The 27,955-nt window shown below is 40.0% G+C and overlaps 3 protein-coding genes across 3 annotated transcripts; 1 reads left to right on the top strand and 2 right to left on the bottom strand.

Annotated features, from left to right (window-relative positions):
* Nucleotides 1-48: 48 nt before the first annotated feature.
* Nucleotides 49-19,879, bottom strand: myom1a (myomesin 1a (skelemin)). The gene is made up of 37 exons (XM_080034859.1): nucleotides 19,743-19,879; nucleotides 18,283-18,488; nucleotides 15,006-15,146; nucleotides 14,589-14,781; nucleotides 14,308-14,465; nucleotides 13,964-14,056; nucleotides 13,730-13,818; nucleotides 13,376-13,420; nucleotides 12,893-13,054; nucleotides 12,604-12,765; nucleotides 11,991-12,132; nucleotides 11,435-11,634; nucleotides 11,284-11,340; nucleotides 10,818-10,942; nucleotides 10,416-10,599; nucleotides 10,130-10,304; nucleotides 9,343-9,464; nucleotides 8,139-8,335; nucleotides 7,840-7,966; nucleotides 7,187-7,371; nucleotides 6,955-7,069; nucleotides 6,563-6,719; nucleotides 6,052-6,158; nucleotides 5,656-5,700; nucleotides 5,277-5,413; nucleotides 4,988-5,132; nucleotides 4,587-4,646; nucleotides 4,437-4,504; nucleotides 4,217-4,342; nucleotides 3,167-3,254; nucleotides 3,008-3,046; nucleotides 2,677-2,782; nucleotides 1,719-1,882; nucleotides 1,552-1,588; nucleotides 1,288-1,310; nucleotides 879-934; nucleotides 49-741 (listed from the first exon to the last, which is right to left on the bottom strand). Exons 2-37 carry the CDS (start codon nucleotides 18,435-18,437, stop codon nucleotides 484-486), a joined length of 4,443 nt encoding a protein of 1,480 aa, XP_079890985.1. The 5' UTR covers nucleotides 18,438-18,488; nucleotides 19,743-19,879; the 3' UTR covers nucleotides 49-483.
* A 909-nt stretch (nucleotides 19,880-20,788) lies between these two features.
* myl12.2 (myosin, light chain 12-2) lies at nucleotides 20,789-22,945 on the top strand. The gene is made up of 4 exons (XM_080034880.1): nucleotides 20,789-20,894; nucleotides 21,560-21,769; nucleotides 21,938-22,099; nucleotides 22,473-22,945. The coding sequence occupies exons 2-4, from the start codon at nucleotides 21,586-21,588 to the stop codon at nucleotides 22,643-22,645; spliced, it is 519 nt and encodes a 172-aa protein (XP_079891006.1). The 5' UTR covers nucleotides 20,789-20,894; nucleotides 21,560-21,585; the 3' UTR covers nucleotides 22,646-22,945.
* A 136-nt stretch (nucleotides 22,946-23,081) lies between these two features.
* Nucleotides 23,082-26,009, bottom strand: bag1 (BCL2 associated athanogene 1). Its single transcript, XM_080033841.1, has 7 exons — nucleotides 25,897-26,009; nucleotides 25,129-25,257; nucleotides 24,964-25,046; nucleotides 24,770-24,883; nucleotides 24,539-24,646; nucleotides 24,397-24,459; nucleotides 23,082-24,288 (listed from the first exon to the last, which is right to left on the bottom strand). The coding sequence occupies exons 1-7, from the start codon at nucleotides 25,931-25,933 to the stop codon at nucleotides 24,199-24,201; spliced, it is 624 nt and encodes a 207-aa protein (XP_079889967.1). The 5' UTR covers nucleotides 25,934-26,009; the 3' UTR covers nucleotides 23,082-24,198.
* Between the last annotated feature and the right edge of the window lie 1,946 nt (nucleotides 26,010-27,955).

Genomic DNA, 27,955 nt, shown 5'->3' with positions numbered 1-27,955 from the left:
TTCCAGTGTCTAACAAGACAAAGCAAATAGCTGACATCAGTTGTTTGCTGTTTTTTCATTTATTTGACACATAAACCTTTAGGCATGATTTTGTTTTACAAGGTCAAAAGTTTTTTTTCTGAATGAAATACTGTAATGGTTTTGCTGGCCATTATGCTATTTTTAAAACAAAGGACAATGACAGGTCAACCATCTCTCGTGATTATACATGACATTTACTGTAATGGCCAGAAGTGAAGGAAGACATGTCAAGCGACTACAAACACACAAATTATTCTCTCTTAATCACATGTATCGTTTGCTTCCTCAACAAGTAATGCCCAAAGCTGTTTAGCCCATCACATGAAAGACGCAGTAGGAAGCAGCTGTATTCATCCTTTATTTAAACTGCTTTGGTGCACCGGCATGTGCCGGGGTAAAATGCTTTGGAGATAGCCCAGTTGTCCATCTTTCCTGTTTTATTTCATGACACAGTGTCATCTTTTAACCTTTCTTCTCCTCTTCCTCTGGGTTGTAGACGCTGACGGTGAACTCGCCGTTCTCTGTGCCGTACTTGTTCTTGACCACGAGGGCGTATTTGCCAGAGTCGGCCGTGGTTACCGAGGCGATTGTGATGCTGGCGAACTTGCCGTGCTCAAACTTGAGAGTGTAGTGGTCGTCAGGCAACAGTTCCTTGTCGTTCTTCACCCAGCTTACCTCAGGCGTGGGCTCGCCCCAGACATTGCCAGTCAGGTTCAGTGACTGTAGAGAAAAAAAAGTGGATTTTAGAAGGGTTGACAAAAACTGGATTCAACAAAGTTCAGAGGAAAGAGAAGCTCTACATAAAGAGAAAGAGTTTATCACAGTGTATTAAAATACTGAATGTCTTATTTATTTACCTTGCCCTCTTGGATTGCAACCACATCTGGCAATCCTCCAACAACACGAGCACGGTCTAAACAAGAAATGCAACAGTGAGCGAAGCAAATGTCAAACAATCAGTCAACCTTTGGACCATTTGCCTACCGATAACATTTCATGTCCTGACACTAACTTTCGATCTGGCAAATGAACAATCCCTTATAAAACTTTTATTATTGCAGATATAAAGACTAATCTAATTTCCTGGAAAAACTTTTTTCCACGAATGATATAAATAAACAGCAGCAGCTTGTCTACCTTCATTTCCACAGAATGTTAAAAAGGATTTTTAAACTGAAATAACTTTCTATATCCAGAGAAAAAAAGTTACATAATGTAGTTGATGGATGTCTCTGGGGAGAAACTAAAGAATAGATAACCACTTACTTCTCTCTGCGATCGCTGCCGCCCTAAGGAAGGAAAGAGACCGACATTGTCAGTAGCTTCTCAAAAAAGGGCATCACAGGCAGAACGTATGCTTCACAAAGCCAGGAAATGTATTTTGTATGCTTCGCAAAAGGTCTCGTAAAGTACATAGTCTATTTTAAGCATGTGATGAATGTTGCTATTTATTTGTGCAAACATCCTCTTCAGCCCAAAATACAAAATCATACAAATAAAGGATTGAGTCAGAGGAGGTTATTTACTTACTTGAGCCTTTGGAACTCTTCAAATGCATCTTCCCATGCTGCACCAGAAACACAAAAGCAGATTATTGTTATTTATACTAACATAGCACAAAAATAGTCAAAGTTAATGGATACCGAATGAAAAAAACAAAAAAATCTTCTTTATATGTCTTCAAAAGTGTCTCTCACCCTTGCCACTCAGATCAAAGACTCTCTTTAGGCCGTCCTTGCCATCAAAGATGTCCATGCAGTATTTGCCCTTATCTTTCTCAGTGGGCTCATTGATCTTAAGCCAAAGCTGCTCTCCGCTGACTCCAGACTTAACTCTCTCTGAGGCGGCAATCTTACTGTCTCTAATGGAGAAATGGTCGACACAGAGATCATTTACAGCTGCACTGTTGTCAATAAAAAGGTGACAGTGATATGATCAAGAACAATGGTTATGCAGGAGAGCTGAGAGTGACAAATAGAGTCACAACAGCCCAATTGAAACACTCTCTTCCACATAAGTCATGCGAAACCATTTATGGAAGCATAACATTATTTACGTGAATGAAATGATTATCCCTCACATTACAAATTGCTTGACTAATTGGTGTCAGTCTCGGATATGTGAGACCACCCTAAAGCCATAGAGATAGTTTACATGTAAGCTCTGAAAGGTCACCATTATTGTGACATTTACATAAAATATTAAACTTTAAAATGACAATTTGTTAAAATATGATAGGAAACTAGTTTCTTAAATAGTCAGAAAAAAATCTTTGCTGGTTGTTGGAGAAACAAAGCCAACATTCCATTTGGTATATTTTCATCTTGCTCTGTCCATCAGTGTCTAAGGTACTGTATATGGTGCATTTAATATTTGCATATCAAATGCGACACTTGATGTTGGTTGCCTTGTATGCCTTCTTTGTGTGTGTGTGTGTGTGTGTGTGTGTGTGTGTGTGTGTGTGTGTGTGTGTGTGTTTGTTTGTCATTTGTTTTAGATTTAGTATCCAAGATTTGCATGAAGCAATTTTAAATAGTTGCCTTCGTATTGGTTTGTTCCAGTGTATTTCATGACAAGTGTAAATTTGTATGTCAGACAGGAGATTCATAAAAAAGACTTTCAAGTACGTAAATGAATCAGGCTGAATTTACATACTTGTGGAGCCAACCAACACGCAGGTCCTCATCGTAATACGTGACGTCGGAGTGGAGCTCGATGCCATGTTCAGTGCTGATGACTTTGATTTGAGTGGAGGATTCAGCTGAATGGAAAAGAATAAAAGGAAAGTGTTCATCCCATGAAAACCGTATGGATTAAAGCTATGAAATGCTGTATAAAATATTTCAGTCTATTGCTGAAAATAGTTCAAGAAGTGCAACAACAGTTTAAACGTTCACATTCTGCTTCTTTCTGCAGTTTCATTTAGTGTATGGTCTAGGTGTTGTGCTTCACTACTGCTTTGCAAGAGTGTGTTTTAATGACTCACCAATGACCTTGAACAAGGCATTCTTAACAGCTTGGAATCCTGGGAAAATGTTATATGAGAACAAGCAATTATTAATCATAAAAATCATATTCAATGATATACATTTTTTTTGCAAGACTAAACCTTGATCGCCACTTTCCATTTAATTTTCCACTTTACCTGCATCCGTCAGATTGAACAAGCTCTTATCTTTGCCTCTGTCGTCCTTCAGGAATACCTCGTAAATACCCGCATCCGACTTGGAGATCTAGAATTTGAAGTACGAATCAACCTTAGTACCCTTGAGGCAGCATTGAATTGTCTTTTACTTCAAACAGATAGGAACACAGTGTAATTCATGGGGACAGATTATATGACCAGACAGACAGAGAACAACTAAACAGAAAAAAGCAAGCTTTTCTCCAGCCTGGGATGCTGCATGCGTTTTATCAAGGAAAAACATGTAAAAAGGTAAGACGAGTTGAACAGATGGAGAAATTATAGGCGTTAAACTTATGGCAGCAAATGTATAATGTCCAGACTTTGGGTCTTGGCGGCGGGGCAACGTCCTCTGCACGTGTTTTTTTTCCTTCTTTTTCTTTTGGTTTCTCCTGTTTAATAACCCACTGTGAATAAGACAGATAAGCAAGTTAAAGCAAGCGCCGGTGACAGGAGTGGCGATGAATGAGCTCATGCAGTGACAATGACCCTCTCTTTATGAATGGTGTTTATACAGTTTCAATGCAGATAGGTACCTTGAAACATCAATATAACTTCACTGGCGCTGACATCGTCAACCAAATTATTATCCTGAACAAAGGACAGTTCTCCGGTTTGAGGTTGCCAGAGGAGTTAAATTGAATGCAGTGTTATAAATGAAGTTTATGAATGAGTGACACAGACCATAAACTATATTTACACTACTTGGGCATACATGTTGAAAACTAGGACCTATTAGTCTAAGATATAAAAATATCCAATATCAGAATAGGATTTTATTCTCATTCCCTCGTATGACGTGCTGACACCAGCAGCACTCATGAATGTTTAATCAAATTCAATAAGTGTTTCATCAGTTATGGCTCTGTGTCAGAGAGGCGGTTGGAAGCGTAGCGTCTAGTCTAGCTCTGAAAATGGAAGCATAGCTGCATCAGAAGCAAGCGCTTATAGCTCTTTACTCATAAGCTCACGACTCCTGACAAAGTATGGCCCTCCGCGTAATGGGCTGACCTTTCCGATATTAAAGATCAGCTCGCCGTCCTTTCTCTCGATTTTCTCCGCGCCTTCGTCATCATCTGCAATCTCAATGCTGTCCTTGGACCAGGTGATCTCCGTATCTGGTTTGACGTTTCCTATCTGTGGCGAGAAAGAAGCCATTTGTGACGATTAATCTTTGTTAAAAAAAAAAAAATTACATAAGTAACAGCAGCCAAATAATTACTTTTCTTACCTTGCATTTCAACAGCACATTGCATTCTGCGGTTACAGTGAAGTCAAGGTACTCGACAAAGTGAGGACCTGCGGAGAGTCAATAAAAATAATTCATTATTGAAAGATACTGTGTAATCAGAGCATGTAAAGTAAAAGTTGGATATCTTACCTTGTTTCCTGACCCATTCAGCCCTCTCAAATTCAGATTTCTTCTGAAGCGCCCTGAATTCTGGACAACAGAAAAGAAATATTAAATGTTAAAACCAGAATATAGGTTTCTTTCCAGTAGAATTTTTCATAAAACTGAAAGTTCCGACAGACATCAGTGCATCAGAAAGACAGCTACAACAAGAATACAGACTTGACACATAGTCTTATGCTGCCCCTCAATGGACATGGGCTGTAACTGCAGCAAAAGCAATCAATCCAGCAGAGCAAGGATTTCAGTGTGTGCCATTAAAAATAATATGCAGGTTGAGCATATCAGTATCCATAGCAAACATTCTTATACTTATATGTCTCCATGCAAAACATCACCATGGAAGTAAGAATTCACATATGAGTTCTTACCATCTCCGATGAGCACCAGACTGGTTGTACCCTTGGCCTTGCCATCCACCAGATTAAAGGTGAATGTTCCCTCATCTGTGACCTCCAGAGAGTCCATAAACATTTCAATGATGCCGGTGGAATTGTCAAAGTGCATTGTGTATTTCTGGAAGCCAAAATATAAAGAGGACACCAAATCTATTAGTTGAAATACTAAGATAAAAAAAAAACAGGAAGACGATCCAATTAAAAGTGGATCCACAAGACAACATAACAAAGGATATATTAGATGGTAAGCTATGATTCCTACCTTTCCCTGAGAGAGGACGACATCGTTAAAGACGTACTCCACTTGGCAGGCCGAAGTGAATTTCTCCAACTGAGTCCAGAATCTAACGCGACCCTTCTCAAGCAAGTCCATGGCCATCTCAGTCTTGAAGGGAATAACTGGAGAAAAAAAACATGTTTTTTTTTTTTTTACGAATAACTGTAGTAAACACCACAACTAAACATCAGTCTACATTTCTATGTCAGTAAACACGGCTCAGTTGCTACAATTTCCGAGACAAAGCTGTGTTTCTAAAGGAACGATGCTGGATATTAATATTGCCAACGTGCAGTGTTTGCACTTGATAAATAGAATCCAAGTGAAAAAGAAAAGAGTGTCTGTGATGTGGTGGGATATTCACCGGGAAACTTGTGTTCATGGCTGATGTCCAGAAGACGCTTGAGACCTGGAATGTAACAATAACAACAACAGCATAAAAAACAGTTCAATGTCTTGACCCCTGCATAACTCTTCAACATCAAGTCTTATCTAAGCACAACCTCAGATATTTCAACAACTTTGACAGATATACAGCACATTTTACAATACTTGAGACAACTTTCAAGACAAACTACTCATATATCCGCCCCTCAAGAGTGTAACAGAGGTCAATCTGATGCAGCTGTTGTAACAGGATGACAGACAGGAGTATACACAGTGCTCACGTCTTAAACCTAGACGTCAGCCAAACAGAATAACAAGAGGATCAAGTTTCATGCGCACTGGACTGGAATGCTAAGGCTGTGGGCTGACTCACCCTCCTCAGTGAGTGTGTAGCTGGAGGAGATGCCGTCAGTGCCAGTGACCACACAGGAGAAGATGCCCAGATCCTCCAGGGAAGGACTGTTGAAGATAGCTCTGGACCTGGAGATGAGAAAGGAAGAATGTGTGCTTATTAAATGAATAAGACAATAAAGGAGTTAGAATAGAGGAGTTGAGCAACTGTTGCAGTACAAGACATACAGTATTTTGGATTTGCCCACTAGCCTGGAACAAGGGCAAAAAAGTAAGTTTGCTCCTTGAAAGTTGCATGAGAAATGGGGGGGTAAGATTGCCTCGAGGAATGAGGGGTTGACCAGTAATCATGAGGTTGCTGGTTAGACCAAAGTGTCCTTGAGCAAGGCGCTTAACCCAAAAACCGCTACAGGGACGCTGCATTGTGGATGACCCTGCGCAATGACCCCTACTGGGATGGATATGAGGACAAAGACCATTTTCAATTGCCTTGTACAATAAAGGAAAACATCGCACACATGAAGGATACTTACTTGCCCTTTTCATTGACAATAGTGAGACGAGAGGTGTCTGTCATAGCCTTGTAATTCTTGGACCAAACAAACTCAGAGCCCTCACTCATCTCAGAGCACTCAAAGATCATTGAGATCACACCGTCGTCGTCGACATCCACATAAATCTCCTTTGTGCCTGGGGAAGGGAGAATAAATGGTTACAGTGGGTGTGCGTCACTGGCATCACACATTTCAGCTCATGAGGACTACATTAGCAAATTATAAAATACAAGATGAGAGAGTGGACATGAAGAGTGAAGTCACGTATTAATACTGAGAAATAGCCATTTTCCCTACATTTCCATACTTTCCAGATCTGCGTAGGAACACTATGCGTCTGAATGTGTGAGTTACATAACGATCACGCTCACCAGGGCGTGACTGGGCCAGGATTGGACCCAAGACCGCTGAGGGCTTTCCAACTCCGGCAAGATTTTGAGCTCGCACGCGGAAGACGTAGGATGTAGCAGCCTTCAGCCCTGTCACCTGAATTCACACGAAGCAGAGATGGATAAAGGAAAACTTTCTTCCCATGCGAGAAGGACACACAGAATAACTTCCTTTCAAGAAGATCAAATAAAAACCTCTCTTCATCTTCCTCACCTTCAGGTATTTCATCTTGTTGACCTTCTCGTGAACAGCCTTCCAGCCTTGGGCTCCAGCAGAGGCCTCCTTGATATCCAAATAGTAGCCATTGACGGGAGAGCGGCCACTAAATGCAGGCGTGTCCCACAGGACAACAGCAGAGGTGTCACGAACCTCCAGCACATGAAGACCAGAAGCAGCACCTTAAAGGAGGAACCGGCTAGTTTGAGTGATGTGGGAATTATTCTGGATTCTCAAAGAAACACAGAACAGTGCAGCATTTAAAAAAATAAGGAATAAAGATTGAGCAAACATTATATGATTTAAGAAGTGCATTTAAATGTATGAACACACATTTTTAAACTAATATAGAGTATATAGTCAGTAATACATTTTAAAATGTATTCTGATGATCCCATGAATTAGTTGTCTATCGAAAATTGATTATGGCCAATACAAGCTGAGATAACTGTTTTGGCTAAAAAACAAGCCAAAGGAAATGTCTTCATATTGCTTGGTTTTTCTGAGCAACAGTTCAAAACCGTAGATATTTACTATCACATAAGACAAGGAAAAGAATCACATTCTAGTCGATTAATCAACCAACTGTTTCCTTGACAATACCCCATAAACCCAAATGTATATGCATGTATGTATTCTTTATCTCATACCTGGCACAGTAATGGTCCATTCCTTGCACTCCAGAGTTGCACAGGGCAGAGAGGCTTTACTCACACCGGCCATGTTCATAGAGCGCACCTGGAACTGGTAGAAGACGTTCTCCTTCAGGTTCTCAGCCTAAAAGAAACCAAGGCAGATGATGAGAAATGATACAAATTATCATTTTGTTGGAAAACTTTAACATAAAATAAATAAATGTAGATAAAGTCATACAATTTCCATCTGTCAATGATGACTTCATGCTTTGTGACGGGTTTACACTCCTTCATTTAATTGGAAAATAACTTACTTTATAGGAGGTAGTAGTCACTGCCTTATGGTTCATTTCGTGCCATTTCCCAACAACTCCTCCCTTCACTGTCCTGTAGTCCACAAAATAGCCCCTGATATCAGCGCCTCCGTTCTTAGCGGGCGCGGTCCAGGTCAATTCCATGTAGTCCTTAACAGCCTCCACCAGGGTCACATCAGTGGGCTTTCCAGGGAGGGCTGCAGAGGTATTAAATACGTTTGTCAGCACTTATTGTCCAAGAAAAAGCGAAGACAAGAATACCTTTTTCAGATAATCAGCCCCTATTTATTTGTATTAATGAAAAACCTGTCCTAAATGTTATCTCACACATCTTAGTTTTCATTAGTGTTAAGCTATCACAGCGATTACAAGGGGTACGGTTAAACATGCTACATGCTTTTGGCACACAACACAAGCAATGCATTTTTTTTCTTAGGGTCATTGTAATGGAGTACTTACACTCAAGGCTAGAAGCAGGGTAACTTTCACCCAACGAAAACCTCCGGGACTCTCGTTAGGTTCATGCTCTTTAGAACGCAATGTTTTAGCCTTTACCTTGGCCATGCACCAAGAGGCACCCCTGAAGAGTTATCGAATAGCAAAAGAGAACTCAAGCTAAAGAAAAACAAATTTACACAGAAATCAATACCAACACACAGTAAAAGCATTGCAAAACGTGATCTGATTTGTTATTTCACCTTCTCATTAATAAATGAAAGAATAGAGAACAGACAAATGACCAGTGTTAGTAATGAGTATGTCAGGCAAAACATGCAGATGTATTAAGAAATAGTCACATATAAAACATGTGTCACATAGGCATTCCTTAAACGCAAGATATATAGGAATTAAATAAAGTAACTGTATTAAAGTAACTGAGAATAATGATTAAGGATTTTTTGGTAAGGAAAAGAAATACAAGTGATGAAAGTTAACAAGATTCACAAACACAGATGAGTTAAGAAACTCTTTGGTATTGAGCAGAGGGCAACAGGTCGAGTGTGAATGTGTTGCACTGAATTTAAAGCATTTCTTCAGGGGGAAAAAAAGTATGAGTTTAAATTCATACCAGTCATTCCCTGGATACATAAATGTTTTTAAAAAATGGCTGGGAGGATGGAGCAGAGGTAGGTAGGTAGTATGGCTTGAATGCTACAGGCAAAGTAATTTAATGAAGATGAGTTGTAAGGGACTGGACACTCACAAATGGCGGCCTGCACAACCACAGCATCAGAAATGGGGGAGCTCTGGCTGTATCCAGCAGCGTTGACCGCTTTCACCTTAAACACGTAGTTCACCCCGGTGCTCAGGCCGTGGACAACAAATCTGAAAACAGTGCAGACGAAGGTGGAAAAAGTCTCACAGTTAGTTATTTCATCAGTAGCAGTAGCAGATAGTGAGAGCTCTAAGATTTGCCGTTTTTATCCAACAGTGAAATTAAATAAAAAATCAAAAGACTGTAAGACTGTTTAGGTCAAACAAAGAATTTGCATTATAAAACAGGCATGTCATTGTATGCAGCATTAGCACCCTTAGCATTAGCTAGATCAGAACACACCAGCTTCTCAATATAATACACATTTTAGCCTTCCGCCAATTTCTGGTGCTTGTGATAGCTAATGTTACTCATATAAACAAACTTTCCGTCAGAGTAGTTCACATGAACGACTTTTCACTCACTTTAAGAATCTTTAGGTTCAAAGAAAAAAACTTTATTTATTTTATTTATTGTGCTACACACACAATTTTAAGTGTATGTTTGAGAGCATCAGGGTCTGAGAGGAACAGGTGATCCTTCACACACGGGAAAGGCTTTCAGCTTCATCTTCCTGTACTATCAATGACCACGGCTACAAGGACGCCATCATCACTTTCGATACAGGGAGTGACCTTTATTTTTTAAACAGTATCTTTGCACTTCCAGTTTGCAGTAATGCAAACTGGAAACTGAATGAATTTATAGACCAATAATGATCTTTAACTGTACCTACCTGGTCTGCCTGACAGGTTTGTTGTTGCAAGGCATCCAGACATCCGTTCCCACCACGCTGCATTTAATGTAATAGCCGGCCAGGTGCACAACATCCTTAGAAGCCGCCCAGATGACAACTACTGAGGTGGCAGTGTTCCTGATGGCCACTGCAGTGCCCGGAGCTGAGGGTAGACCTGTCAGGAGAAGAGGTTTTAATAAAAAATTAAAGAAGTAGAACTAATAAGGTAATATAATGGATTGAGATCAGAAAGAACATACAAGGAAGCATCAAATGCAAGTCTCACCCAGTTTATCTCCGACGGTGGTATCTCCTGTGGCTGCAGAGGCTTCGCTCACACCGGCAGAGTTGCAGCAGCGCACGCGGAAGCTGTAGGATTTACCCTCCGCCAGATCAAACAGAGCAAAGCGGGGCGACTTGACTGGCATACCAGTGTTCACCCTCTGCCAGGTGTCTGAGCCTGCCATACACTGTGGTCCACATATATAAAGGAAAGGTAAGAGGGTGCTCAAGCACTCCATATGATAATTTTCACAAAGCAGTAACAGAATAATCAGCTACAAAAGTTCATATGTTCTTCTTAAAGCAGAGTTTATCAGTAATTACAGATTCATTTTGTGTCTTTTAGTGTCATTATGAACATGCCTTTTCAGCTCTACAAGACACACAGTTTTCCATTTCCCCTCACCTTCTCAATGAAGTACATGACTCCTTCGTGACCTCTCTGGACTGGAGGCTTCCAGGCGAGGACCACGTAGCTCTTGGTTGCCTCAGTAACAACAACATCAGTGGCTTCTCCGGGGACAACGCCCTCTGAGGTGGCAAGAGGAGGTTCATATTATTTGGAGGGAAACCCCCTTAAAAGTTGGTACAAATCATTATGCTGGCTATCCTTTGGAAAATGTCAATACAGATACCAAAACAACACTATTTTCAATACCTTAATACAATACCCTTTTAATACATTTAACAAAATATGAAGAATTCAAATAATTAATAAATAGTGTTAAACGTTCCCTTCCACACAAGCAACCTAAAGCCTTACATTTTGGAGAGTAAAGATAAGGTATTGAAGTTCGATAGCCGGTCCTATAAGTCAACACAAAATGCCTTTTCAATATGAATAGCTTTAATTGAGTTTTAAAATGCCATACCAGTTGAATCCTCCTCTGTGAACTTAATCATTCCAGTAAAAGGAGCGGAGGGGCCAGCTGTCGGGGAAAATAAAAAAGACCTTTATTAAAAAGAGTGCAGTTGTTGGCATTTTTGCAGCGTGTCAGCAGCTCTCTGGTGTTTGTCTCTCACCACGGAGGCGGGCTCTGTCGGAGGGATCCATGGCGATCACGGCCTCGGACACACGGGAAGCGTGGCTGACTCCTGCCTTGTTCAAGGCCCGAACCCTAAAGATGTAAGAGCGCCCCTCCACCAGTCCTGTGACGGGGTATCGGGCGTACTTCACTGGTGAGTCATTACACTGAGCCCAGTGGTGAGTGCCCACCTCGCACCTAAACAAACACATAGAAATTAGATTTTGGTTCAGCAAGCAACAGTCTCATTTAATAATCAGGATAAAAAAAAGTTGTTACAGTGCAATGATCTTATATCTGGATTGTAGGCATCAAGTATAGCCCACACAGTATCTGAATTACACATGTATACAGTTTGGTAGAAAACTAAAAGGAATTTGGTCTACGGTGCCTAGAAAATCATTATGTTTTTTACACAGAAATATGTAAACAAACCAGTGTTACTGCACCTGTATGTAGGATTGTATCTAGCCAACATAATCATCAGAAGAACAAAGTGAATAATGTATCTGGCTAACCATTCAAGTAATAACAGAAAGAGTGTGCTGACCTACCTGTCGATGTAGTATCCCAGGATGGGGCAGCTGCCCTCCATCGATGGCTGCTTCCAGGTTACCACCACATAGTCTTTATTAGCATCATGACAGCGCACATCCAGGGGTGACACAGGAACCCCCTCAACCTCCACATCGGCATCTGGCATAGCAAGGCACACCCACACTTTTAAATAGTGCTGTTTCTAAATCCGTCTGATCTCCATTACATGCCCAGTTTCCATTTTTAAACCTACTTACGCCCGTACAGTAGGCTACAGAATGTGTGGCAGTACTGTAGCTAGCTATGGCTAATTCATTGTATATGTCGGTAACTTTAGAGGAGATTCTTAAGACATTTCTCAAAAATGTAATAGTTCCTACTACGTCTGTAATATGTTGCTTTACTTTGCATATATAAGCTGTACAATTCAGGGCAGTCTTGAGGATAAGTGGCTTCCTGGTTTATTTCAATTGTCAATGTTAATAAGAAAGCAATATTTCCATAGTTAAGCGCTCTGAGTGAGAGAAAAGCGCTATATAAATTAAATGTATTGTTATTATTATTATTATAGTTCCCATGTTTTGACATGAAATCAGAAGCTTAAGTTGAAATGTCCATTGGGCACCTTACCTTGGACAAACACATAGGCAGAGTAGCTGTCAAAGCCAGACTTGGTGTTGATGCGCAGGGTGTACATGCCCTCGTCCTCCTTGTTCAGGTGGGCGAGGGTGAGTGTGGCACGTTCCCCAGACCAGTGAGTGTGCACCCATTTGGAGGGCTTCAAGGGGACGGCTAATAGGATTCAAAAGGCAAAAGGATGGATGGTTAGGATGGGTGGATTAATTAGAAAGGGTAATATATAGTAGTTATGAAGGTAAGAAAAGATATTTCAGTTTTTCCAATTTATATTTCTACTTACAGTTTCTGTACCACACGACTTCAGGCTGGTATTTTTTGACAGTGGGATAGACGATGACGGTACAGCCCAGACTCATTGTCTCGCCTTCTCTGCCAAAGGCTACCTGGAACTTGTCAATGATGGTTGTTTTGAAGGTAACACCGTGCTCAGAGCAGAAACCATCTGTAGAAGAAAATAAATAAAAATGCTCTAAACACAACAATGACATATTATTTCCTTTTAAACCTGCCTTTGTTTCTTTTACACCCTTAGCACAAAAAAAGACCACGCACAAAACATGTATCTAGCTCTTTAACTAAATGCTAAAGTTGCTCACTTTGTATGTCTGCTGTTTAATGTTGAGAAAGAAGTGTATAGCAGGATATTTGAAAGCTTTTCCGTCTGAAAATTGCATTTAATAACTTTAAATGTGAAGTTATATACAGTATACAAATGAATTGTCCTTACTGAAAAACAAAATTAAATGATTTGTGTGTGACTCACGTGGTTTAGGATCCAGTGGTCCGTCTTCCACGCCCTCCTTGAACCCTGCAGAGAAATATATCGTTCAGTAACCTTGTTGTACCAATAACAAGTTGCATCAGTGATTTGTAAAATATGATACGCTGTGGGCAAAATTTGATTCATTGGATCCTTAGCTATGGCAATTTCCTGCCGCCCAACATGTTCTACTTCTAAAGCCAGATCCTGAAATCAAGACACAGCTGTAGCACCACATTGTTTGTACACTAGTGTTAAATGAATCTTCTACTTTAAACTTTGACCTCTAAACGGAGGAAACGGGAGCTGCTGCCTAAAGGAGGCAACGATGATCAAGATAAAAACACAGGTACCTACTTTTGACAACAATAGAAGCCACAGAAGAAGTCTCCCCTTTTATGTTGAGGGCAGAGACGGTGTACTGAGCGGTGTCCAAAAAATCACAGCTGGAAATAAAAGGTGCAGACATTAGGACTCAGCGGAACATTTTTCAAAATAAAACATTCAGCTTGGAGCGGTGTGCATTGTTTTGGGGGTACATCTCATTCATTCTACCTGAGGCCATGCATTGTGAGCTCAATGATTACCTACTTCTTGATCTCCAGGGAGTGCATGTTGTAATTGCTCTCTGTGATGTACTTCTCGGAGTGGGCCTTGGCATCAATCAGCACATTGTTTTTGTACCTTGAAGAGAGCAGAAAGACAACTGCTTAGTTTTTTTACCCTCTTCTCCAGAGTGTGTAAATTGCACAAGGTCATTTTACGTGTCGATTTACATGTCTGCGTGTTTTAATTGTGACTGTGGAAAATACAATTGGCTGATGATGAGAGCTTTGGATAGAACACTTCTTTGTGACACTTTGTAAATGATTGCTCTCATCTCTTTTTATTGTGATTATGAGAAGGCGTGGGGGTGGGGTGGGGGGATATCTTACCAAGTAATCCTGGGTTTAGGCCATCCAGCCACGGTGCAGTGCAGCTTGAGAGTCTTGCCCTCCCAAATGGTCTGTCCACGAGGCTTGATGATTAACTCTGGACGGTGTGTCAGGCTGTCTGGGTTCATTTTCTTACGGAACTCTGACCACTCGTCCACCTATGGCGAGACAGTGAAGCCAGATTGTAAAACAAAAGCAATTTTTTTGTGAGAGATCCGATGATTAAAAAAAAACATATGCACCACAAAGAAACTGCAAAAAAAAGGGGGAAAATCATTTACCGTCTTGTTCACTTCCAGGCGAGTGGCCGACTCCCTGACATGCATTGTTCTGCTTTTCTTCTCCACTTTAACCACTTGACTCGTAGCCTCCCTGGACTCTGCCACAAACAGGTTTCTCATTGCCACATAGTTGATTCCCTCCTCAACCACTTCCTCTCCCTGGGCCTCCATCAGACTGCGAACTGACTCATGACTGGCAATCCAAAAAATCACCAACGTATGAAAACAGTTCAGATTAACAGTGAAAAAGGAGAATATCTAGTTTGGTTTCATGAACTGCACAATATAACTTTACTTTTAGGAATATCAAATCAAGTGTGTGTGTGTGTGTGTGTGTGTGTGTGTGTGTGTGTGTGTGTGTGTGTGTGTGTGTGTGTGTGTGTGTGTGTGTGTGTGTTTTGATGCATCCTCACTCACTTGGCTCTGAATACGGGAATGACATAGCCGATGACTTCTTTGTCCCTGTCCATGGCCAGGTACGTGCGTTTGGCTCTTGTGGGTAGCGGGCTCAGTTTAACCACCTGCTGCCCCTTCTCTGTCTTCACAGAGGTCTTTAGGCTTAAAAGGTAAAGAGACAGCAATTACAACACTATTAACACAAATATACATTTCATTGTATTTCCAAATAGAACTTATTATTTTGTGCCATGGACCTTGTATTGTGGTCCAAAACACTATAAGAAAAAAAAAGATAAAAAAGCCAAACTGTTGCAAAGGGTGACATGTTTTCCATCATAACCATGGAAAATTGGCACTAGTTTATCTTGAGTCAAACCAACATACAGTATATGTGCTGCTATAAATTCTTATGCATATTCATTTGTCCCGGAACACAGTCCGCAGCGAATACACTATTTATTCTTAATAAAATGTAAAGCGACATTTGCTATAAACTATTTGTTTTACACATTTACTGAGCCTTTGGTGAAATATTGTCAGTGTTATCTTTCCATTGAATATGCATTCCTGATACTAAAGGTAACACTTTATTTATTGTTTAAGTTTAAGCGGATAAACCAAGGATACAAGCTACACAGGCCATATACTGACTATTAAGCTGATTTTGTGCCATTGAATCAAAGATGAATGTTTGGACTAATCACACCAGTAAAAGGAAGGCAGACAGCATTGCTAACTTGGATGTTGTTGATTGAACTAGTAGTAGACCAAGTAGTTGCTACAACTGCTGCAGTTTGACACATGACAAGAAATTATCTAAAAGTACCTGAAAGAAGGAATGCAGAGCTGCAATCCAATCAAAGAATAATGACAAAACTCAAAATGAACCATACTGCCTGTCTTGGTGTGCTTGTTACATAAAGACACATTCAGAATATGCTATAGACTCAGAAATGGAAGATAGATTTCTGTTCACCCTGAAGCACTCTGACACACATTACTGAATCAGGGTTAAGCCATGGGTTTATAAATGGAGCCGGAACTGGCGGATATTCAGCAAGGTGGTAAGGTTCCTTTTTAAAGCCCTGCTTTCACTGCTTTAGCTCGCCTCACTTCCTCTCTTCCAACCCTGCCCTTTAGTCTTACATTTGGCATAGAGGCGTAGAGGCACAACACGGCTTTGATAAATCCTATTCTATCTTTCTGAGACGAGATGGAGTCGATGGAAGGGGCTCAACGCACAGCAGAGACAGGCCTTTCTGCAGAGCCTAATCTTTTTCCTCCGCTGACTCACCACGTCTGCCACAAACAAGGAAGTCATTGATTCAGTGTATAAGAAAGTCAAAAGGTAAAAAAAAATGAAGAACTTTCATGGCTTTTAAAATCATTTGATTCCTTTGCGTAGACCTTAAGATTTAAATAGTTAAAGTACAAATTGGAAATATTCAATACAGCCGATTTGACAAGTAAATGTGGATAGTAGGCGAAGAGTTATTAACTATTAAAAAGGGTCCATGGAAGCCAGTGTGCAAGCGTTTACCAATTTATGACTTCCATACGGTGTCTTAAGAGTTGGCCTAATGGCAGCGGCTCATGTCCTGCCTACAGAAATAGCTTGGCTGTCCATGAATATATTTGGCAGCCGTTCACTTCAGCTGACATTCCCTCCCTGACCCCGTTCAGAAAGCTAGCACTGCTTCCAATATGAACAGGGAGCCCTGCAGCCTGAAGGACAAAGAAACTCTCACCATGTGTGAAGAGTGGCACATACATATTCATACAAATCTAAGGTGCTGTGACTGACTTAAAGATGTGTTTTGATTGACAAAATATATTGAACACGATACTTATACTTAGAGCAAACTTTGACGGTGTCCCATTTAATTCGAACGTAGCATTTCACAAACAAGTGAAATTAAATGAAAAGCTTACTAAAAGTAAAGGAATTGGTGCCAATATGGGCTACCCATCTACTCAAGGATTTCTAGTAATACAAAAAGTTTATTCCTGCATCAGACTTGTGGTATAAAAAGTCTTAAAAAGGGAAACTAAAACATATATCTCTATCTTGAAATAGCTTCCTATTATTCTATATTCCTTTTAAGTTAGCCAATTATGCACTCAATTAATTGATCAACTGTTTGATGTTTAAAGAAATACATGACATGATTTGCAAGTTCACATCTTCAAATTGCTTATTTGTCCTGTGCACAGTCTTGAAGCCGAAGGGTTTTAAGCTCATTTAAAAAGAATTACCACAAAAAGAAAGAAAAATAACAAACATTAAAAAAATTATCTGCAAGTCCTTTTATTGGAGGAGCTGGAAACAATAAATGTTATCTTTGAAAAAAAGACTTCAACAACTAATTCTCTCTCTAATGTCTATTGTTGATCAATTTTCCATTAATGGACCAATTGTTTCAGCACTATCTTAAATTTCAATTACCTTTGTATGATTGTCTTCACTTGGAATTACATTATTTTATATTTATGTGATCAGCGTTGGAGATGCTAATTAACATCAGGTAAATGGTGTAAATGAAAGTATGTCAACACAATGTGCTCTTTCAGTTAAATAAGGAAGAAAAACACTACTGCTATATAGATCTTATAGTTACAAACAGCACAAAGCTGTATTCTGAGGGCTTGAGACTTGGGCCAGACTAAGACTTCTTTCCTTAAGAACTTGAATGGATGTGAGATTTGAAAAGCAATAACTGTCACGTTTAATTTCGGACAATATCAATGCTGCATAGCTTCGCAGCCTTAAATATTGGGCCTATGTGTTGAAATAACTTGCTTTAAGCATTGTAAAAAGACAATTAAAACAGCTTTCAAATGCTGGTATTGGTCAGCTTTCACAGACCTGAGGAGTTCCTATCATGACTTGTAATGTGCATATGACGACTCAGCACAAGTTGACTTGGACAGTGAAAGACTTTTCTGCGACAGCCTCGAGGAGAGTAACCTGTTCTCATAAAAATACAAAACCCCGGACATTATTTAATGATGAACATCTGCGGGCAGAGAGACAGCTCCTGAATGCTCTCTTTGAAAAACCTACTTTGACATGCCCGTCTTTCCTCTCAGCATGAACAAGCTGCACACAAGAGGACCCAATGTACAGTGTTAAATATTTGAAAAGGAAGTCTGCTTGAATGCGTTCACCGCTTCCGAGGTTATAGCAGTGGAATGTACACTAAGGGGTACTTCCTTTTATTTAATTTTTTGTAAAATAACAACTCTAATGTGAGTATTTTGGACCTGGGTGTCTGCGTCACTCCCACACTCTTACCGCTGGCTGCTGGTCTTGTAAGTGGAGAAGGACTGTTGGCTAACAGACGACTTTGTGCTCAGGTGACAGCTGCTCTCATAGTGATGCTGCTGCTGTTCCTTCTTTTGATGCTGATGATGCTGCTTCTGCTGCGTCACTTGTACTGATCCTGACATCCTGAGGGCCACTCCGCCAACTTTCAATACCAGACTTTAACTTTACCAGTTCTGTGAATCAACTAGTTGTTATTATGACAGATTGATTTCTGAATTGGGGGAAGGGGTTTTAGTTTGGGGGCAGGAGACGGGGATTAGGTATCAAGGATGATATGGTTTTGTTAAAGATGGAGAGAGGATTTTCACGTGAGCAGTTAAAGGGTTAAAGGGTTTTTTGTTAAGAACGCTACTTCTACTGCGTAATATGAAGAAGCAGCATGTTAGGAATAAACAGTGCAGCAACAGGGCAGCATCCATTCCTCAACATTTGACATCTTGGTTCTACATCTTTAAACATAATACTATTTGACGTTGAATGGTGGAATTATACAAATGATGAACTGGAAAAGAAAATGTGGTGGGAGGTGATCCGGAAGCGTTGGTCAGTTATACCATGTTAGGTACTGAGGCTGCAACTAATGATTCTGTTCATTGTTGATAAATCTGTTGTTATTTTTTTTGTTGTCTTATCAAGTACTTATTTGGTTTATAAATAGTACATAAACAAAATGGCCCTTCAAAATTTCATGAAGTCAGTGTTAACAAACTCAAACTGTTAAGGTATTTAGTTGTTATGGAGAACAAATAAATATTCACCTTTGAGAAGCTAGAAAAATGGAATTTTAGGTATTTTTCACAAAAAATATTATACTACTTTAACTACCTAATTAATACTCAAAGTAATCGTTTAAACAGATTGCTGCAGAGACATTTTTCTGTGGATACACCAATCGATCGGTCGACAAATTATTTCAGCTCGAGTAGGTGCTGCCCAAGCTTAAAAAAATGAGCAGCTCCCACTGGGAATCATCAAGTAAACACAAATCAATAACACCTCAAATGAATGGCAATAGACTTTAGAAATGAATTATCTGACACTCATGTCCTCGATCAAAGGCCTACACCAGGCAGTGTACTGAATGCCTCTATTTATAAGGTGCTGTCAGGGCACAGAGGACACAAAGAGAGGATCTAAGGCATAAAAAGTTATTTCGGGTTGAGGCAAATAAATGTTAAAGTGGTTTAGCTATTATTTTAGGATGAAAATACAAGTCAATGACACATGCAATCTAATCTACAAGGACACACCTTGTTAGTACAAGGAACAATACCAAATATTTGAATCAAAACATCTTATTTAACCAAAAAAATCAATTAGGTGGTTTAAAGCCTTAAAAGAAACTCAAATGGCAATGGCATAAAGTACAATACCAATTACTCAGTATTAGGGACAGACTTATTTAAAAAAAGAAATATGTCACTCACCACAACTAGGAATTCCCCAATCCACACTAGCTGCAAAATAAAGGATAGGGTGTGCTATTCCAAAAGTGCTTAAAGCAAGTCCAGATCCAGGCAAAGCAGCAGGGCGAGGGGCTGTGGACAGGACGGCAGTCCACGGAACAAAAATAATGCTGCCACTCGGCAGAATGCACAAGACTGTCAGGACCTTTTAAGGCTGGGACCACTTTAAATTTAGATCATGAGACCATGAGAAGGGGGCAAGGCGAGCTGAGGAGCCTGTGCTAGGCCTGGCCCTTCCACTGTGATCACTAGCATACTTAAGGAGGAATATGTGGGACTTTCTAGTGTGTTACCACAGTTCAGTTGAATGAGTAGGAGCTGAGTGGCTGCTACCTGTTGAATGGGACCACATGAATAGTTCCAAATCAGACAACTTCTCTTTAGATAAACTGTCAACGTGTAGACTACCCACAAATAAAGCCTGTTAGTTCCCTGTCTGAACCAAAACACCAAGCCAACACTACTGAAGCTTTAACACATGCCTATTCACATAACTCTAATGGCAGGACTGGACTAAAAATTTGACCTCAAAGAACATTTTAAATGTCTTTAAACTTACAATTCAGTTTCCAAACGTACTTGTCATAACCAAGTTGCAGTCATTCTCTTGTCAAATAGCATTAGCGTGGTGGTTTACACGACAAATTAAACAACTGAGCGATAAAGAACCGTAACAGAATAAAGCTTGGAGTTAAGCGCTGGGCCAATTTATACATTTGTTAGTAATTGCCGCCACCTGGTGGTGGTGCATGTAAACTACAACTTTTGTTATTTAGGAAAAAAAAATAAAGACAGAATGAATAGATGTTGATGATTTAAAGTAGTTGTGTAAGTAATAGAACCCCATACAAAACGTATTAGTAACCCCACTCATCATCAATATTTAACTCACTCACCTGGTTCTAATGTCCAAATGTAAAATAGACGAGTTCAAAGTTCATACGAAGACAACATGGTATATTCCAGGCTGTTGGGTCCGTCCAGATCGGCTGTGATTGGTCCGTTCGGGAAAGAGGAAATATATCATTGATGGTTTCTTCTCCATCATCCTGTGGATGCTCTGCTAGCTGTGTGTTTGCAGCCTGTTGGCAATAACGCTCATATTATCTTAAGGTCAGCAATTTAATTCGATTAGTTTTGTTTTGCATGTGAATCTTGTATATATTAATGTCTCGGTTAAGCTCGTCAAAGCTGTTGTGGTCAGTCGGTTATTTGGGTCAACATTGAGCTAGCTAACTAATGCTAGCTACATGATACAACACAAACATGGGAAAATAATATTTCATGGCCATTTGTGTGTGTTCCATTTATTGTTGGCATCTAATGTTTGGCAGGCTAACGCTTACATTATCTTTGTGAAAACCTTGTGCTAGTGCGATACACTGTAAACATCTTGCATCTAAACACTAGGCATATTTAGGCCAGATTCCAATGTAAATACATTTAGAAAAAGATACCAAATGACAAGCAACCATTGTTCAATTAATCAATCAATCTGAGGTCCTTTTGTTCAAACCTGCAAAGGGCAGCTTATTCCCAGTTTGAAGGATGATAAAGAAAGAAACCTTTTCAATATGAATCCTTTCCATCAGCTGACTGTTGTAAGATCAATGGAACAAGAAAGCCTGGTTATTAATTATGAATGTATAATGTGGAGTCCCTTAAATCATTAACATGTTAAAACAATCACTATAGTTCAATTCAGTCAATCCGTTTAGTTTATTCTTGGTGCCTTTTTATTATGAAGCTAAAAAATAAAGCTTATGAATGAATTACAGGAGGGGGGGACCTACAAATCGCCAACATGTCGAGCAAACGGGCCAAGGGGAAGAACACCAAGAAGCGTCCACAGCGCGCCACCTCCAATGTGTTCGCTATGTTCGACCAGTCTCAGATTCAGGAGTTCAAGGAGGCCTTCAACATGATCGACCAAAACAGGGATGGTTTTATAGACAAGGAAGACCTTCATGACATGCTGGCTTCATTAGGTAAACATACAATTACACATGAGCTACCAAATTATAGGTAACTACTGTCCTGTTTTCAAAACTAAACTGTGCTTTGTGCAGCTTGTGGATGTCACACATTTTCCTGTTTGAGTAGTTATTTCACAAAGATTATAGATGAGGTTATGACTCTCTCTGCCCGTTTCTCAGGGAAGAACCCAACAGAAGATTACCTGGAGGCGATGATGAACGAGGCGCCGGGCCCGATCAACTTCACCATGTTTCTCACCATGTTTGGAGAGAAGCTGAACGGCACAGACCCCGAGGATGTGATCCGTAATGCTTTTGCCTGCTTTGACGAAGAGGCCACTGGTCAGTTGTCAAGTGTTCTTCCTATACATTTCCAACGTTCTCTCGCTTTTACGAAAAGTAGCCGCAAAAATATATTTTCATTAGCATAATCCGACAACTACTTCAAGTATCCAATACATTTTTGTATCTGAAAATCAAAAATGGTGTTTATTTTTTTTATGTTTTTCTTATTTGCTTTTGTATTAACTTGTTCTGGTAAATGGGTGGTTGGAATATTTTGAGGAATAATTGTATTCCTTGTATATTACATCAATTTAAAAGAAAACTGTAAAATAATAAAAGAAAAAGAAGCCAATTAGAAGGTGAAGTCGTAGAAAGACATGTTCTTTCGCCTCCCCTTTTATATTGGAATTAAAAATGTATTTTCCCACAGGTATGATCCAGGAAGAGTTCCTGCGCGAGCTGCTCACCACCATGGGCGACAGGTTTACGGATGAAGAAGTGGACGAGCTCTTTCGAGAGGCGCCCATCGACAAGAAAGGCAACTTTAACTACGTAGCATTCACACGCATACTGAAGCACGGCGCCAAGGACAAAGACGATTAGAGTCAGAAGCAGCAGCTCTGGACTAGGTTCATTCATTCATCCATCCATCCATCCACTTAGAACAGCTATATCCTGTTATTCGGCTCATGATAAGCTTCACTGTGGTATAGCTCACTGAAGGTCATTTTTTAGCTGCTTGTTTGGACCACTACTATGGACCCCCCCTCCAACTCAACCTTTCTCTCAAAGCTCATTTGCACATCTGTGAAAACACTCAAGGTGTCTGCATAAACTAGTAAAGATGTATGGAAAAAAAGATCCCTAATGGATAAGGCTTGAAATAAACAATCATTCTGTTATTGTGACTGGTCTGACTTCACTGAATCATTTGTATTGTGTAGAAAATTAAAGGATTCAAGATTAAATCTTGTTCTGAGATGAATTACCGATGCTATTTATTTTTCAAAATGTTTTTTAAAACAAAGCAAAACAGATGTCAGTCTTGTTGATGGTTTAATAGAAAATACCAATTCCACAGTTCACAATAATTTCAACAGTACATAATCACACAGGATCAGACGAAAGGTACCGATACTCAACGTAGAATAAATATACACAATGGCCAAAAGTATGTGGACACAATTGTTCACTTCTTGGGCTATTATCAATGGATTTTTATGGTGTTTGCTAGGGTTGGAACTAACCATTTTTTCTTAATACAGTTATCTAATAAACATTAGTAAATAGTGAAAATGCACTTAACTTTTTCCGGATGCCATTGCCATCAAACCGATCATATGTGAAACCCCAAAAATATTCAATTTAATATCGCTTGAAGAAAAGCAGCAGGTCAGAACAAGTGAACAGCTGGGAATACGTCAAAATGCATGTAAGTCATTATTTGATAATTTAGTATGGTTAAGCATGACTATGAATCATCATAACAACGTTTATAGGTCATAAAAGTCAAAAAGCATCATAGGTCCTCTTTAAGCGAATGTTCTGCATTTTAAACAGCTGCCCATCACATTTTCTTGCAATCAGCTCTAGTCCCCTTAGTTATTTAAAAACAAATGACCAGCATCGTAGCCTGGCAGGAAAGAGTAAAGCTTATTAATGTTTGATTGTGCACATACTTTTGGCCACGTGTGTACAAACTGCCACTCCACAGTTGTTACATCACAATAAGAAACACATAACAGGTTTCTCTCTGTTGTTGGACAGTTTGTGAAGATATTGTTTAAGGAACTGGTACATTTTAGAACGTTTTCTTACCTCATGGTGGATCATTTTACAGACATTTGGCTGTGGCAGTTTTACTGAGTTTAGGATGTTCAGAAGGGGGCTCTATATGATGAGCCACACGTCTAAGCACCTCTGATCCGCTGACGGAGTGACTGTGGTTACAATATCTCAAGGAGCACTTCATATTCATCTTAAAATCAGAGAACATATCCAAGGTGCCCATAACCGATCTCCTTCTGTTCACAGGGTCCTCTGTGATGAGAACCGTTCACAATAAATAGACAAAAAGCCGCTCCACACTTTCTGTACACTTTACATTTGCTCACAGAGCAACGTATAGCATACGATATATGAGAGACTTTGAAGCTCTACTCTGCCAGGGTGAGATTTTTCGACTGGATCTTTGATTGGTGGTCCGATATACAAGCTTCGATCTTGTCACACTGAGCCAGGAAATCCTATTGACATAAAAATAAAAATAAAAAAATCACACTTAATAATAAAATCACTTCTCATTTGATTTTTTGAATGAAAACGTCTCTGTGAAAGTGGAAACAAGGGTTTACCTGCACCGTCTTTACGAGTCCCTTTTTCTTCATTTTGCAGTCATTGAAATTTTCTGGGAGACTCTGAAACGAGAGTTCAGCGTTTGTTATATTGTTATATATAACTTGTACACAGAAAGAAACACTTCAAAAATGTGATTACTATAGAGTCGATCTGCTCCAGGATCTTCATGAACTGTTCAGCTGCTATTTTCACTCTGTGGTCAAGTTTACCCAACGCCTCCGCCTGGAGGTCTTTGGCCAGGAAGCCCTGTGACGGAAAACAAATGACAATCAAACATTTTAACAGAAATGTCAATTTAAATATATTGGAAAAAGAGGCAACCAATGTTATTATGCAGCTTAAAAAACATAATTAATTGCTATTGCTTACATTCTTGAGTCCGGTCAACTCGCCGTCCACCTTCTCCAGCTTTTTAGCCATCTGTTCCACAGATTTCTCAATGTCTTTAAACTTCTTCAGTTCAGTTTCTTCCTCTGGGCTGTTCTGTTGGTAGATTAAATCGTCAGTATTTGATTACACATACATATCACACATCAGAGACATCACACATGTAAAGGCCTTACCCTCTTTCCAATCATCATGAGTTTGCAGCCTTCTTTTACGCCGTAGCTGGACACGCTCTCCTCCATGTCCTTCAGTGATTTTCCTGGATATGTGAGAATCGTTTAAGCAAAGTTCGAACTGGTTGTGTAATATGATGGTCACGAAAAGAGAGAACAACAGCTTACCTTTAAAGATGAGTTTCTGTGAGGTTTGTGGAACTCCAGTAGCTTGAGTGAGAGCATCTGCCAGGTCTTTGACGGTGGGGCCCTTGCCGTCATCTTGACCGGTTAACGTGATACTGTGCTTTGTAGATCCTGCAGTGGGAGAAGACAAATAATATCATTTCACTTCCTAACCCTGGCTGTTTGAAAATAAATGTGTGTGTGGATGGATGATTGAGGGATTTCCATCACGTAGGGGTGGGACCATTTAAGATTGTATCGCAAATCGGGATAAAAACACTCAAAATATGTAGTCAAAAATCAAATGTAAATTAGAATAAGGGAGAAAAACCCTGGATAATAAAGACAAAACGATTTCCAGCAATGTCCAAAAAGATACACAAATGAACAAATGAAAAAGGTAATCTTAAATTGTATTTAATTACAACAGTTAACGCAAAATGCACATTGTATTGATGAATTTGCAGCTGCAAAATAGAACATCCAGATGACAGAATTTTTTTCTTCTTTTTTTAAGACTGTTATAAATATATCTGGGTGAAATAAATAAATTCGCCGGACAACGTTTCATTCAGGATGTTATAGTGTATAAACTAATATGTAACTGAACTAAGTTACAGCTATTAAACTCGCAAATGTTTAAGAGCTAAACTTAGCTACATTAGCTAATCATTTCCTAGCAGCTTTGAGCGATGGTTATTAATCTTACATTTTGATGTCTCTCTATCACCTGGAATTATCATGTAGCATCATGCAAAAAAAACGCATTACCGTATGCAACTGTCACTGTTATCGTTTGCTCTGTCATGTTTTTTTCGCGTCCTTTATTCACAACATGAATCGCACCAAGCTAACTGTAGCTGACTGCTAACGACTTCCGGGACAGACAGGAAACAGTTCCACTCACGATTTCAGTTTTTACTTTATTTATTTATCTTTTAATAACAGGGACAGCAGCTACAGACTAAACAAGGACACACAAAAGTGATAATACAAGCAATAAAAACTAAAAATTGTGTTTTAAAGCGCACATACCGTATGGAACTAAGAATAGGGGATCTATAAACTTTTGTCACGAGGGGACGTTACCGTCCATGGACGTTACCTGTCAGTCGAGCAAGGACCGTCATGTGAGAGCCAATCGCTTTGCGTATCGCTACCAATAATCAAGAATATAACAAGATTTGACCAATCAAATGCCGCCCTACCATCAAGCCTGGTGTCAGGGTATAATCGACGTTGTATGTTCTTATGGTGTCGTACGGCTCTGTAACGCATCTAATCCTCTTTTCAAACGCCCGTTCACGGTGTTAAACATAACATAAGTGACCATTACTTCTTAGCCGATTGAATTTATAATGTAGGTAGCGGTAGCCTGATAAGTGCTTTTCTTCCACACCCAGATATCTGGCTTTGCTAAATGAAAACAGCTTAATATTTACGATAGTAGGTCTGCATAAGTTCTGCTATTGGTTGGCAAAACGAAGGCAGACCTACTCTCGTAATTATTAAGCTATAGCCTACCTAACATCACTAAACCGTTAAATCATTGTCCTCTTTTTGAGCGGAAAAAAAGAACTGTCAATATCATGCTAAAATAATCATACCGTTAGGCTACTGTGGCATGTTATTCTTATTCATGTATTACACACTGATCTCACTTTAGTTAGAGTTAGCTGATTTAGACAACACTTTATTTCACTGTATTAACATTGCCCTCACTGGAGGCTGTATATTCAGGTGTAATGATATTTAGTGGTTAAACGTTTGTTGGTTTGTTATAAATGACACTTCCATATTTATGGTAGATGGCTTCAAAACTCAAAAAGCACAGAGCGACAGGGAATGAGGAGTGGATGCTACGCCTGCGGAGGTTTGCTGCCCTTACGCTCTGTTGCATGCGCGGGACGTAATGTCTCCATAACAGCAGACGGCGCTAATCTGTATTGTGGCCCGAAAAAATACGAAAGCCGGAAATGATGGGACAGCTCTCTAGAGCATAAACATAGATAGAAATACGTATTTATATTTATGGACCATAAGAGCACAATTTTTAGCAGAGAGTGTCGAGCATGGTGTCGAGCAGTCAACAAGGGTTGATGCATGTGAGTACTCTCAAAACGAAACGAACAAACACATTAAAACGATGGCTAGCTGTTGTTAGCTGTTTGTGCTACCCGCCTCACTTCCGGGCTTCACTGATTCGCTAGCCCTCCACCAATCAAATTGCTCCAAATGAAAGACGGTCGGCTCAAAACAAGCCCGACGACCTCTACGTCGGCCGACGTCACGGCACACACCAAACAGATTCGTCTCCCGACCCCCTATCGACTCAACGACGGCGATTTTCGGGCTGGTGTGTCCTGGCCTTTAGGGTTTGGCCCTCAGATGCAGGAAACAGGCCGGCTCCTGGACGTGTCCGCTTTGATGACAACAAGCTCAGCCAGCAATCCAGCTCTCTCCTCCCCAGCTTCTCTCCAGACTGCAGCTGCATCTGAGCAACAACTGGTAATTATTCTTTTCATATGTTTTATCATACTTTGACAGTGTGCACACTTGCTCATGATGTAATCAAGTATGTAAAATGTTTATAAGGTAATATGTAAAAATCCTAAGAATGAATAAAAGCTTAATAAAATAAAATCTTATTGCATTTAACAGATCATGCCATCGGTCTGGCCCACCCCTCCTCCTGTGCTGCCAATGTACACTCCTCCTCCTGTGCCTCCCACTGTTCTCACCGGCCCCTCTCCCCATTGCTCACACTGCTGGTCCCTCTGGGGCCGCGGCCAGGACCCTAGCAGCACCTGAGCAACAACTGGTAAGTCTT

This window comes from Ammodytes marinus, assembly GCF_949987685.1.
Source record: "Ammodytes marinus genome assembly, chromosome: 9".
NCBI lineage: Eukaryota > Metazoa > Chordata > Actinopteri > Uranoscopiformes > Ammodytidae > Ammodytes > Ammodytes marinus.
Note: the sequence above shows the minus strand (reverse complement) of the source record. Positions and strands in the feature narration are given on the sequence as shown.